General features: G+C 44.0%; 1 protein-coding gene across 5 annotated transcripts in view; it reads right to left on the bottom strand.

Annotated features, from left to right (window-relative positions):
• Rgs7 (regulator of G protein signaling 7) overlaps positions 1-14,205 on the bottom strand; it is a 408,648-nt gene extending 394,443 nt beyond the window's left edge. For 2 of the 5 annotated variants that reach the window (XM_028865543.2, XM_028865541.2), the window contains exons 1-2: positions 13,598-13,954; positions 12,419-12,542 (exon numbers count right to left, since the gene is read on the bottom strand). In XM_028865543.2, the coding sequence (XP_028721376.2) occupies positions 12,419-12,496 (78 nt within the window). In that variant the 5' untranslated portion in view covers positions 12,497-12,542; positions 13,598-13,954. Of the gene's footprint in view, positions 1-12,418; positions 12,543-13,266; positions 13,397-13,597; positions 13,956-14,183 lie in introns of those variants that run through there. The other 3 variants (XM_037211205.1, XM_028865540.2, XM_037211204.1) reach the window with 3 other exon arrangements.
• Positions 14,206-14,783: the final 578 nt, after the last annotated feature.

Here is a 14,783-nt window from a genome sequence, read left to right as displayed (position 1 = left end):
TTACAGTTTTCACTGATTAAGGGTCACCGCCACATCACTCAAAAGGGTCAGTTATCGAGCTTTCTACGTAAATCTCTAAAGGATAAATAGGCAATAAAGAAAAGACTGTTGAAACTTTGAGATAAAACTGCAAAAAATAAAATTTGAAAGTGAAAGCACTCAGAGACGTGGAAGGTGGGTTTAAGGAAAATAGAAAGCAGAAGAACAAGGAAGAATGAAGGGCAGTGTGGAGGGCAGAAGGGATGCTCCTACAGAGGGAGGAGGAGAGGGCAGGGTGAGGCATGGTGACAGGGTGCTTGCCTAGCATGTCACAGGTCCTGGGTTCATCATGCAGCATCATGAGCAAAAGGCAAAAGGGAGGTCTTTATGGGGAGATAAAAAGCTCTCCTCACAGGAATAGAGATGGCACAACCTGTCTTAACTCGGGTGCTCCGTTTGGCAGCACTGTTTAGTGTGAAAAACTGGATTCAAGTTTAACCACCATTTGGAGGGTACCAGCTATGTTAGCCTGTCCTTACACATTGAAACCAAACTCCAAGAGGTGTTCCACTGGAGCCATGCCATCGATGTATGCCATAATCACCCAGAATCTGAGTGTTTAAGTTGTCATATTAGATCCTTACAACATCACAACGAGGCAAAAACTTTTAACCATATTCTCGCTGAGGTTCAGAGAAAAAAAAGTGACTGGTCCAAGGGGTCCATGAACTACCGTGAATTCTAGGTCTTCACCTCTTACCATGCTCCAGGTAGGTCGCTCGGCCCCCATGAAAGGCATCAGTGGAGTGGAAATCAGCAATAACAAGCACACAGATTTTCATATGATAATGAGACGACACAATCTCAAAGGGTCTTTAGGAAATGGGATCTCTACAGGAAATGCCATGCTGAGAGTGCAGATGCCCACCCCCAAAGACCTGGTCCTCTATACCTGGAAAATGACTCTCTTCCATCTCTGGTAGCTTAGGTCCCAGAATTAAATCTACACATGAATATCTCCTGACTTTTGTTTTTCTTCTTCCCCATATCTTGTAACACTGCTATGAGTAGATTTCTTTCTCCCCAGGTTTAGCCAAAACTATAAATAAATCCATCTTCCTTTTTTATACATTCTGTAATTTTCTCTTAATGCAAGGGAGTGGTTGTAGCTAGAGCCACGCCTTGTGATGTGGGACTTCATTAACAATTATATGTATGACTTTCCAAAATTAAAAACGTAACTTGTCATGTATTTGTACAACCTGAAATGTTCCATGTAACAGCTAAATGAAATTTTACATGCTGTTTTTGGTTTTTAACTAATAAGATGGAAAAATGATAAGGAAATGAGAAGAGGAATACAGAAAAAGGGGGAAAGGGAGAGAAGAAGAAAGGGAAATGAAAGCAAGCAAGGAATAAGAGCAACTGGTCCCCGATCACAGGGGCTAGCAAGGTGCGTAATCCATACCAGGCCCCATGCTAAGTCTTTGCTCACTAGCCTGGCAGTTCTCTAAGGCAGATTTTGTTATGAGCTCAATTCTTAGATAAGGAAGCCAAGCCTTGGAGACATTCAGTAACTCAACCCATTCATAGAACAAGCTGATGGCAAATCTGTCCTGTCCACAGCAGACAGGACATCTTAACTCTCATATATTGCTTTCATAAGTCAGCTAAAAACAAAACTTCATCAGAAGCAACCATAGAAGACCAGACCACCAGCAGAACAGTAAGTCAAAATGCCCTACCATACAGAAACCCAACGTGTGTTCTCCTAATGCTCAGTGGCACAGTAGAGCTTCCAGTACATGAGGAAAATACTAGTTAATGTCATATGCCACCCCAAGAGATGAATTCTCCATGAACATACTTCAATTGCCAGTGATATTACAAAGGGGCCTAGAGCTGAGAATCCACCCTTCCTCGGTGGATGCTAAGCTAATAGGTAAATTTAAAGCAACTTTTAAAATAACAATGAGGGGCTGGAGCAAAGGCTCAGCAGTTAAGAGAACTTAACTGCTCTTGCAGAGGACCTAGGTTCAATTCCCAGCACCCATATGACAGCTTACAACCATGCATAACCCTAGTTCCAGGGAATGCAATGCCCTCTTCTGACCGCCACAGGTACCAGTCATGCACATGGTGCACATACATACACGTAGACAAAACACTCATACACATACACACACACACACACACACACACACACACAAAGCTTTTAATGACCTCTTCTCCAATAAAAGCCTAGGTAAGCAATCTAATCTTGGGTAAACAAAATCTTGGTTAGGCAGAAATCTAAATAGCCATAATCCTCTGATCCAAGTCCTGGTCAAGTAAGGACAATTGAATCTGTATTTTAATAAAGCTCGGAGACTCTCCAGGAATAAAGAAATGGCCCATAAGTGTAGGAAAAGATGCCCATCTTCAGGAAAATGCAACCCAAAGTCCCAGTGAGCTACCACTCCACACCCATCTGAATGACTATTGACAAAGCCCAGAAAACACGTGTAGGTGAGTCTGTGGAGCATGCAGAGCCTCTGTGGGCTGCCTGTGGGAACGCACAGTGAGGAGAAGGTCGCTGTGCTGTCCGGCATTCCTACTTCCAGGAGCACGCCCAGAACCGAAAGAGAGAATTAAAAGCAGACACTGTTAGAGATTTCGATGTATCCACGTTTGTTGCTGCACTGTTTACAATAGCCAAGGACAGAGAGAACCCAAGGGCTCCTGGGCGCAGAAGTAACTAAAATGCTGAATACAACAGACAAAGCATTAGTCTTCAGTCTTTAGTGAGAAGAAATGGTGACACATGCTACAGCGTGGATGATCTTTGGAGACACACACATGATTTTATGACTGGGGGAGGGGGTAGATCCACAACATGAGGAACTGTAGTAAAAGGTCGCAACATTAGGAAAGGCTGAGAGCCACTGCTCTAGAGGCTATGAGAATGTTAAGCTTGTAAAAGCAGCAAATCCTAAAATATATAAGAGGAATCTTAAAGAAAAAGATGCTCTTTAAACGCCATCACTTCCATTTATAAGAAAAATCTAGGTACATTTTATATAATATAAAGTGAATAGTTATATGTACTGAAGGATCCCTATTCACCCAAGCTTAACAGGTGTGTTCAGAGCATATTTATTTGTAAATGGAGTCACAAACTGTAGTCCTGGCTGACCTGGAAGCTCACCACATAGCTCATGATAGCCTCAAACTTGCAACCATGTTCCTCCCTTCAGGTCCCTGGGTGCTGAGGTTACAGGCATGGGCCACCATGCTCAGCTTTTAACATGTACATCCATGTAATTCCAACGATACCGATTATTCTTATCTCCACTTTACAGATGAGCAAACGCTCTCCAGGAGGAAAAAGCAATTTAATCCCTAGCACGTCTATTTGCGCTTCAGCACTCTGCAAACACTGAAGCTAATTCTCTGGGTGCAGGAGCACCGGCTTCTCCTGTAATGCTGCTAATTTAAAGACACTCCTATCTCCTGAGCTATCGGGATTAGGGTGGCTGGACTGGGGGGCCCTGGGAAACAAGGTTTAGTTTTGTAAGGGAGAAGACATACTAGTGTCTCGTGCATCTCACTGAAGCTCTGGTGTTTCCAACACTCTATTAATTCAATTCAGCTCATTTTTCTACACCCTACCCATCAGGAGCCATTTCATTTGGGAACTCTGCTAGGCACCCAAAGTTGCAGACAGGAGACAGAGGTGGATATCTATTTATTAAGAAACCAGATGACCGAAAATAAACAACTTTTCATCTGGCTAGTGTTTCTGTTTTCTTGCCATTCGTCAGCCTGTTGAGAACAGACTGAGATCTATGTCTCACCACTGTGAAATAAGTCACCGGTGGCTCAGAAAACAATTGCACGGTCCAAAAGTCTCATCACACACATCGTCCATATGAGGGGAAGCTGAATGGGTGTGTGGTGAAGACTGTGATTCCAAAGTCTTCTCCCTCCGCTAATTTATCTAGACCACAACTCAGTAAGGAGGCTCGGAACTTGCTTAGGACTGATTTCACATTTTATATAATTCATACATTCATACATCCAACGTTCAGAGATAATCTGTTCTGTGTCATTGGTTGAAAAGCTGGGACATAGAACAAGAAAACAGGTGTCCCCATCCTCACAGAGCTCCCGGCATTACCACTCATTTCTTAGTGACCTTGGGTACTCACAGTATACATAAGTGGGTCTCCAGAGTTCCTATTGGGGGAACAGAATGTGTTTTAGTTATGGCAATTGCAGCGTCTCAGAGAGTGATGCAAGAAGGTGGAGAGTGTGGCCCATGAGGACAGCCCGGCTACACAGCTACGCCTGCACCCCCCAAGGACACTAATAACCAAAATAGTTCCTTATTTCTAGGGAAGCAAATCGTGTATGTAAATGATATGACATATGCTAATTGCTAATTAGCAAAAGAAACCAAAAGCCTAAATGTAAGTAAAGTTTATGACAAATGATACTGATTTCCTGAGGAAACAAACCTTTCAGGAAAGTCAAAAGTGAGCAATATTATAGTTACATTTTTAATGATGGCTGGGGATGTAACTCAGTGGCAGAGCACTGGCCTAGCATGGGTGCCTTGGGTCCCACCTTCCAGTGCTGCACATAGACACACATGTGTTACATATTCTCTCCACACCTCTGTACTAGACAAAGGCTTCCTGCTGAACTGGAGTGGCTGGCATTGGGAGCTTTGTGTAACTAGCCAAGGTCATGTGGACACATATTGTCCTTTAGAACTTCTTAGCAATGACTAAAAATGGGAAACTCTGGTGATCTTCTAAATGACCCCTCACCATGGGGACAGACTAGTCAGGATCATGGTTTTCCTTTAAGGATACATATTCTTCCTGCACATGTTAGACGAAATATAACATGTTACTTTGTTTCTTTTCTCGGTAAGTGACACAAATTTTCCAAGGCCCATCATTCTGTGTCTCCATGCTGTCTTGTCTAATCCAATAATCACCAGACACATGAACACTTAAATCTGAATTAATTTAAACTAAACATGATTTAACATGCATTCAGCCTTCGGTAATGCTGACCACATCTCAAAATGTCCACTTACCCAGTGTGGCAAGTGACCCTAAGACCAGGCAGTATGTCTATGAAGTTTCCTCATCATGATGGAAAGGTCTGTTGACAGTACTGCCATATAGTATCACATCCCGAGTCTCTATCAGCCCAGAATCTCCACATAGAATCAGATAAGCACAAATCTACTGGTCAGATAGATAAAAGTAACTCCCCATCTGATTGCTGCCAGGAACCCAAGAGCTAATACTGATTAAAGCAAACACAATATCTACTCTGCATATAGTGTGATTAGGTACCCTCCCATAGTCCATGACAGAGCAGCAACATGTGGGTCACTTGCTAGCACCGAGCTATATGAAAGTACAAAACTTATCAGTTATTTATCACTTATATGTTGATTGTTTAGAGCACACTTAGGAAGACAAACATCCAAAGTCAAGCTATATGATTTAGAAAAATAATGTCACTTCTCAACTTCACAATATACAAAATGAAAAAAAAACAGGTAAATTCAGACCTCCTCATTACCTCTGAAATGCCTCAATCCTATGGCTTTATTTGGTTTATAGAGTATCATGGAACTATGCAGATACATGCGATACATGCACAGTTACACATAAAGTTATACACTTATATATGCACAGGCATACATAGTTACATACAAAGATACAACAACTTAAAAAGAGCTTATTAGCAAATAAAAGGTGGCTATATAGACCCTACAAGACAGACACTGTGTTATTTAAATGACATTATCAAAGCATCTCACAGAGCTTCCTGTTTATACAATTGGAAGATATAATGAGAGGTGAAGAAAATGTCCCCTCTTTTCCCTCTTTAGGAAAAAAAATACACCAACTTAGTCTAACTGACCTTACACATACAAAAATGTTTAATAATTTTTGTCAAATAAATAGTGATATTACTATTAAAATCAATAGAACATTTGTTAAAGACCTGATGATACACGTTAGGTGCTACTCAAGACACTTCTCCTAGGCTATCTCACTGAACAACCCCAGGAGGGGAATGTCTAGTTTTTGCCATTGTATCCGTAAGAAAACTGAAGTGAAAGAAGTTATGACCCTAATTTCTAGGCATACAACTAAACCAGAGCCCAGCTGAGCATCAAGGCTATGGCTTTCCAATACTAGAGAACATCTTCTAATTTAGCTAGCCATCAAAATAGAAAAAGAATAAGATCTCCTTGGAGCTGGAGGAACTCAGCAGTTAAGGATATTGGCTACCCTTCCAGAGGTCCTGAGTTCAATTCTCAATACCCACGTGGCAGTTCGCAACAGTCTATAACTGTAGTCCCAGTGCAATACACCTATATACATAAAATACATAAATAAATACTTTTTTAAAAGATCTCCACATTTATTCATAGGGACATAGCTAATGGGTACCATTTTTCTAGACATTTTTCCAACAGACTATCAGTGGGTGCTTTTCCACATGTCTCCCAGGCAAGGTACTTTCTAGCCTAGAGCAGGTAGACAATTTCTGCCATGCTGGAGTCAAGTCCATGATTATCTAGGAGAGTTCTGCTAGTCTCAGATTTTTGTTAATGGAACTAGACATAATACAAAAGGAATCAAAATAAAAGCAAGTGGAATTCCCATGTTGCCTTGAGCAAATGGCATAAAGAAACCAGGTCTTCTTTTCCCTCTCAGGAACTAAGTGTCATTTACAATTATTTTATAATTAGATTGATGTTGTGTGGGATAGAAGTCTTTGTGGCCCTGACATTCAAATGCCTCGTCGGCGCTACAAAGTAAGGAGCCTCCTCTGTTTGCTTGTTTGCTGCAGGTCTGTTTTCAAGGAGAACTGAACGTTATTAGGTCACTAAACTGTCTAGATGTGAGATATTTCCGTTTTCTCTGCAGTGATCATATTCTGTCACCCACACCACCTAAAAATATCCAGCTTCCCATCACTCGGGGGAGCCGCAAGGCTATTAGAAGGCGATCAAATCCCTGGACAGCTCCTCTTTGTGAATCTGCATTTTCCCCTGATCAATTAGATTCAGAGACACTGGAGACAGAAAGCGGTAAAATGCAAGCCACAGATCCCCATGTCAATCCCACAAACAGCCTGGGCAAGCAAAGAGCTCAACCAGGAAGCCTTTCCTGCTCTGAACTCGTTAATTATTAGCCGGAATTCGTCAGTGAAGTATTACTGACAAAATGCTTCCATCTCCTTCAGAAGGCATGTTGAAGAGGATCCTGTCCTGTTTCATGGCACCTGTCACTATTTGTGTCGCCAAAGAGGGACAGAGAGGTCTGGCTATCTCTAAGGTAGACAACATCTCCTGATCCAAAAAGGCAGGCACTTCCCAGTCATCTGATTAGATAAGGTGTGTCACTTCAGAATGTTCCAAAAATGGGATGAAAATTCTTGTCTGCCTCCCATCTGTATCCTTACCTTCAAAACCTGGAGACTTAAAGACCCAGGACTTTGTAATTATTTATATACACCTTCCTTTTCTAACATACTTTTCTCTTGTGGTCAGCCACAAATACTACTCCCTCTGCTGACATGAACTAACCCCAGATGGGTCAAGAGAACTAAGGTTGAAACCCAGCAGATTATTTTTAACAGCGGAAGTTGAGTTGGAAACAGAGACAACCTCTAAGGTGATGAGACTAACAAGCTTGTAAAGACAAATTCACTGAGTTAAAGCAGGCACCACAGCAGCAGCTCAAGGCTAAGAGACTGCCCCCGCCTGTGGTCCGGTAACCACTCTCTGTCTCAAAGGAGTGTCAATTCTCCCAGGACAGAGGGACATCAAAAATAGCTTCCAAATGCACTGAAGTGAAGCTAGCCAGCAGAGACAACCTTCCAAATGGCAGGCTGGTCGTCACTGTGACTTCAGGTAGGAAAGGCCAGCTGTCCCAACATGTTCATAAAGACTGGAATATTGCTACCCTTAAATACTGCTCTGGTGCCACAACCACAATATAGTGCCACATTGAGCACCAGTATACAGTAGGTATTCAATCAAGGATGGGGCCAGTTATCATCTCCAACAGATACTGTTATAACTAAAATTAACAGCATATTAGTGAGCGTTATACTTTTACCCTTAATTCTATTCTGCATAGAAAATCAAAAAGACACAGTAGAAGGGAAATTGTTATATAGAAGATGAAGAGAGAGGAGGAGGAGAGAGCAGAATGAAGGCCAGAATGGGAGAGGGCAAAGGAGAGAGGCACAGTGAAGTTGATAGGTTTGCTATTTCCAAAACCATGCTCCTTCCAATAAGACAACGAAGGAGGAAAACACTTTCATTTTCTTTTCTGACAGCTGGAGCATAAATGGTTGCTGCAATAATATCAGAAATTATTGGATATTTTGAGCATTCTTGCTAGTGAGGCACCAGCATTACAGTAAATTTGAAATACTGGCCCCAAGGTGCCCTAGAAATTTTGTTTTTCCAATGCAAGAACATCAGTTGCAGGAAAGGAGTGATGGATGCTGTCTAGTGGGCAGCATGCTGGCCAGACACCATGTTTGGACAGTGTCACCCTGTGCTCTGGGTTCTAGCTTGGTCATATTTTGCAAACATTGTTGGTCACAGAAGGATGTTTCTCCCAGAGTTTACCAAAACTGAGAACAGCATTTACAAATCACCAGCCCAGAACAGAACTCAATTTCTGACATGCCACCTCTACAAATGTTTCAAGAAACTGATCTGGCTCCAAGGTATGTTGGAGTCAATCAAGTCTCAAGGAAATTGATTACTTACAACTCCAATCTACTTAGCACCCATCTGAGGGGAGCATAGAAAGCCCTAGAAATAAGTGTTCAACTCTCGTCATTTTACAACTTTTAAAGATGTCCTCAAATATATCAGACAACATATCACTCTAATTTAATCTCCTGGTTATAAAAAGGCCACATTATAAAGCAAAGAATTGATGAGGCAAACGTTTCATCCATAGCAATTTTTAAAGTGGATCTCAAACATCAAATAAACTCTAGAGACTCTTTCTATTAAGCTAAAATCTACTTGCAGACAAGCCAGATTGACTTTTAAGGACCAGCCCTGATCACTAGACAGTACTGCCATGCCCTGAAGCCTTGATTGTGGTAACATTTCCTCAGCCTGGTAATCATAGTTTAACATACTGAAGAATGTCTTCTGTAAAACCACCATAAAGAGTGGATAAAGTGCTTGCTACTCAAGCGTAAGGACCCGAGTTCAATCCCCAGCACCCACATAAAGAGCCAGACATGTTGATACGTGCTCATAATCCCAGTGTTGGTAAGGAAGAGGCTTGTGGATCCCTGGGGCTTACCAGCTAGCCAGTCTGACTTAATTGTCAAGTTCCAGGTCAATAAAAGATGCTGTCTCATAAAAGAAAATGGAAGCCTCCTGAAGAAAGACACCCATGGTGACCTCTAGTGACATGCGTGCACACACACACACACACACACACACACACACACACACACACACACTGGACTTCCATGGGAAAAAGAAGACTGTACTCGTTCACTATTTGTCAGAACTCCTATAATCTGTTTTAGGATCATCATGATGGAAAGAGACAGTAAACGAGAAATTCCCACCGGGCCTCATTCCTACGTATTCCACATGGGTAGCATTTCCAGTTCTGCATCTCTCCCCAGGGTGTTTCTAAGAGTCATCTATAACCTATCAAGACAAAGTGGAAACAACACATGTGTGTCTTGAGTGCCATGAGGGTCTGAGCAGAGAGCATTATGATGGGCGGGGGGGGGCGGGGAGAGGCAGCAGGAGCAGAGGGAGAAATGCCATGAATCTGGCTGCTTCAGATCACACTTTCAAGAATTGCACTTCAACAGTGAAGGAGAAGTGGAAAATTGGCCCCAGTCAATAAAACAGCAATTTCTCCCTCCACTCTCTCAGCCGTTATTGAGCAATGCCCTGTTAGGTCTGAAGGTCTTTGCTGAGCCTTTGGTTGATTTCCTGATTAATTAGCACTGTAACAAGAGCCTATTTCTACATGAAGGGGAGCTATTGAAATTTCCCAAGATAGATTCACCCCTCTCCAATTACTTTACTAAATTCATATGAAAAAAAAATCAGCCTCCACAGAGAAGTTATTAAGTGGTAAGCCCACTTAATGTGTGGTGCAAAGATAACAACAAAAACAGAAAATTCATGATGTCCTGTTTTATGTGTGCATACACATAGACCATTTTACATAATGACTAGCAAATGATAATGAGTCAAAGTGTTTATGACCGATCTGGCATTATTTAAAAATTATTACTTATATCACAAAAAACTTACACACCAAAAAAAAATGTTCAGACAATTCAGACAGACATTAAATCCATTCTTAGACATTATGAGTAAGATTTACTGAACTTATTGTTCTTTTTATCACTCATGTTTTATCAGTGAATTTTTCCATGAACACTAAGTGATATGTGTTGTTAATCCCTAAACAAAAAGCCAATCAAAGAAGGGTAAAATGAACATCATAAGCAGTCTTACACTCAACCAGAAATAATGTTTTTTAAAAAGTGAAATGTTATTGAGAGGCCATCAGGAGGAATGCTGTAAGTTCAAAGTTAGCCAGGGCTACATAGTGAGACCATTTCTCAAAGGGACAAAAGAGTTAGATTCTCTCCATGAAATCTCCATGAAGCCTATAAGCTTACATTTAAAACTAATAGCAATTTGAAACTACAAATGTATAAAGTAAATTCAAAATTAGCAATCTGAGACTTGAGCATGGCAAATAATCAAATAATGATATCCAAGTCATCTGTCAATTGTTTTTATGCAAGCAGGAAAAGAATGCACCTGTGTTAGTTAACAAACATAGCTTACTATCATAATTCCCCTCTAAAAGTACAGCTCTCAATCCTGCATATACTCCTAGAATAGATTTTTAAATTCTCACATCTTGCATGTAACAACATTCAAAGTCATGCCAAATACAAGAAAAATTGCGATTTACTTTAAAGTACCAAGATGCCACCAGAATATTCTTTTTCTCCAGACCAACTCTCTATTTAAAATACGCAAGCGCCCACTTACTTCATTCAGTGTCAGAATGTAATAGTAATGACTTAGGTTCAAGTGCATAGGAATCTCAATTCAACCATTTGGACAAAAATAATGAAACAGTCAACTAGCCCCTTATTTTTCTTCCCCTTCAGTCTGTGGTGTCTCGGACACATCTGGCTGCATTTACATAGAATAGAACTGTCCACCGGCTACAGGATGAGCAGCTGGCATTGTGTCTGGGCTCCATGTATCTGCTCTTAGAGCACTATCAATATTCCTTCCAGCATATTCCTCACTACCGTCTAACATCTCTGGGCCACACAAGTAAAAGTTGGAATTCTGCATGGGTTAAGGCAGCACACAGCCTCTCCTTTGTATTCACAATCAGCTCACCTCTCACAGATCGGCACTCATCCTGGATTCAGTGCTAATCAAAACCCTTAATGACAGTCTTGACCTCGGTGTATGATTTCCAGTCTCCGTTGTCAGTGTCAACTAAAGAAATCTAAGTTAATACACACCCCAGGTAATATGCTTAAGAAAAACAATCCCAGTAAAAACTGCAAAAGGAAAAATCAACGCAGAACTTACATAAAGAATACTGCATCCTTAATTTTAGTAAGCTTGTTGATTATCCATCTTGAAGTTACCTAAGCAACCACTCTGAAAGACACGCCAAACCCAAATGTGTCTGTAGCTCGATGTCTAGAAGTTTGCTGCTAAAAGCATGGCAGAAACCTGTCAGATATGTGTGTGGAAGGGGGAATCTGGATTGCACAGATTTATTCCAGGGGCATACAACACTAGAGTATGGGTGCTATAGATAAAACAACAGTAATAATACAAAGTAAAAAAACAAACTAGGTTAAGACCAAAAGAACTAGAGTCATTTAGTTGTGAGTAAACACATGAAAGCATACACGTCCACGGATATAATCATTCTTGCCACAGACCTGCAAAATGGTCTAGTTTTATTTCCAAATGAAATTATTATAATCTAAATGTTTGTTAGGGGTATTAGAAAAGGCCTCTGAAAATCACAAGGGATGCTATTAAATCAAGTGGAACAAACCAAATATATTGCATGGCCAAACTTGCTGTGATTACTAAGGACAGGTGACTCTAACCAATCAGCAAGGAATACGCCGGGTCCCCATCTATTTCATGTCACTTAGAAGCATCTGATCTTCTTCTAGTATAGTACATAATCACTGATGACCTGGGACTTCTGAAAATTGATAAATACTCTGATTCAAACACGAGAGAGAGAGAGAGAGAGAGAGAGAGAGAGAGAGAGAGAGAGAGAGAGAGAGAGAGAGAGAGAGAGAGCGCTGAAGTTTCCCTTTTCTGAGGGAAGTGAAGAATTCTTACCTTTCTGTACACCAGCATGTTGGGTGATTCGTCTGCCACCCCGTTGCTGGTCTGTCCATAATTATTCCCCTGGGCCATTTCACCCAGAACTTGGTCCCTCCGTTGCAAGGATTATCAGTCTGCCCTGCAAAGGATTAGAGAGCCTCCAGTGAGATCCTGGTGGGAGTTCTCAAGGGAACAGACTCCCCTGACTCATCTTCATGTTCACAGTACCCAATCCACAGGGAGAATTCTGTCACCTGGGGTTGACTGGAGGACACAGGACATGGACTTTAAAAAGAGAGAGACAGAGAAAAGAAAGAGAAAAAAAGGAAGGAGTTTACAGCTGTAGTAGCCCCAGGGAATTTTAACTGACAACCTTCCCCTTAGAAACAGTCATCTGGCTAAGGTTTCTGTGGACTTCATTTTGTGGATACTCTCTTTTTAAAAGAGTTAGGTACTCGCTTAAAACCCCGTGGTGTGGTTTGCACTTCCCTAGAACCCACAGCTCTCTCACATACTTGCAGCTCCACACGATGTGGCTCTCCCCAAAGAGCGGAAAGCCAACACCCACAGCAGCCCACTTTCTCCCAGTAGCCCAGTAGTTTCCCATGACAGACACGTCCGAGGCCCCTTCCCCACAAGTGTTCTTCTCCTGCACACGTCTGCTCTCCATTCCTCACACAGCCTGGGCATAGGCTTCTCCACTTTCACCTGCTTTCACTGCCAACCCGCGGCTCCTCTGCTGCTCCCATCTCACTCGGAGCACCGAGTCTGGACCGAACCCTGACTAATCTTTGGAAGAAAAGCATCCGAATTAGGTCCAGACAACCCGAGGCTGGTGGGAAGTCAAGCCTTGAGCAAATCACCTGGCTCAGCGCGGAGGGCAAGCTAACTGCACAAGCCTGGAGCAATCAGGCAGGAGAGCAGAGAAAGCTGAGTCCCAGCTCATCCGGCTTGGCCCTCGCTCTCGGCGGCAGCAAATGGCAGGCAGCCTTGCCCCGCACCGAGGCACCGGCCGCACCGGGCAGCAGTTTCAGCACCGTGGACCGCGGCGTGCGCAGCGCCCCAGCCCCGCCGGGCGCGCGGCTCCCGGGGAACGTGGCTCCCGCCGGAGTAGGGCGAGGGCTGGATACGGGCCGGGGGGTCCCAGGGACTCCGGGTGACGCCGCCTCCTCCCCTCCCGCCCCCTCCGTTTACCTCCTCGGCCAAGGTCACGGCCCCGCGGCTCCCCCTCCGGGCGTGCTGCGGGCAGGCGCTGTCAGCTGGCGGCGAGCGGAGCAGCGAGGCAGGGCAGCCTCATCACACTCGCGCTGCTCAGGCCACCGCCACCCTCGCCGCGGTGCACAGGCGGCCCCGGCAGCCGCCGCTCGCGCCCGCTCCCCCGGGCCGCCTCGCTGGCTCCCTCCTCCGCTTCTCCTCCCGGGGACTGGGACCAGTCGAGCGCGCGCGGGAGTCGAGACGCCCGGCCCCGTGCGCGCGACTCGGAGGAGGGAGGAGGCGACAGTCACGTGGGACAGGGACGCCCGAAGGTGCCGGCTCGGACGGGCTCGGCTCCGCCGCCGCCACACCCCTGGGTGTCCCCGGTCTCCCGACCCCGCGGCCCCTCGGGAGCACAGGCCCTGTTCCCCGCTCTGGCCAGCCCACGCTCCTGTGCCCCGCCCGCGCCGCCCTAGGCCTGGAGAGCCAAACTGAGCTAAGCAGGAGGAAGGGCTTGACGGAGGGTGGGTGGAGGGGTGGGTGGGTGAAGGGGCGGGTGGGTGGATAGATAGATAAGGCCCCCTACCGCTGGCAGGTCTGCGTCGTGCGCCTGGCGACCCTTCTGGCAGAACTAGGGAAGCAAATGATTGAAAATCTTTATGCTTAAGTAACAGCACAGAAAGATGCTGGAATATCCCAGATTTGAAAGCAACTGCCAGGACCAAATTCAGCAGCCCCCTCCTGTCCTGTTTGCCTGTGGCTTTCACTGTCTCCTCCTAAGCTGGAAAAACGGGAAGGACTTTGGAGACCTCGACAAGGGAACAATCTCGCCACCTGTGACACTGAAGGACCATGGCTGATGTCTGGCTGCTTTAACATACTGGGTTCAGAGGAACTTGGCTTCTGTTGGTCCTTGTGCTCCACCGGGGTTCACAGAATCACAAAGGGTCTGGGAGTTGCTGACAGTCCTGAACTACTTACTACTCTTCAGGTCCCTGCCACACGAATTTCCCAAAGGTTAGAAGAACATGAAAGAGAAAAGTATTTGTCAGCTTTCTGGCACATCAGGAAGTGACAGGAACCTGAGAATCTCTCCACCAGTTCCCCAGATTGTTCAGGAAAATTCTCTGTTTCCAACCTTTTCGGATGTTTCCTTGGTAGTCTGACTCTAGCTGAAACCTGCGGC

This window comes from Peromyscus leucopus, chromosome 15 (assembly GCF_004664715.2).
Source record: "Peromyscus leucopus breed LL Stock chromosome 15, UCI_PerLeu_2.1, whole genome shotgun sequence".
Classification (NCBI taxonomy): Eukaryota; Metazoa; Chordata; class Mammalia; order Rodentia; family Cricetidae; genus Peromyscus; species Peromyscus leucopus.
The sequence above is the reverse complement of the archived record's forward strand: the minus strand, read 5'-3'. Positions and strand labels throughout refer to the sequence as shown.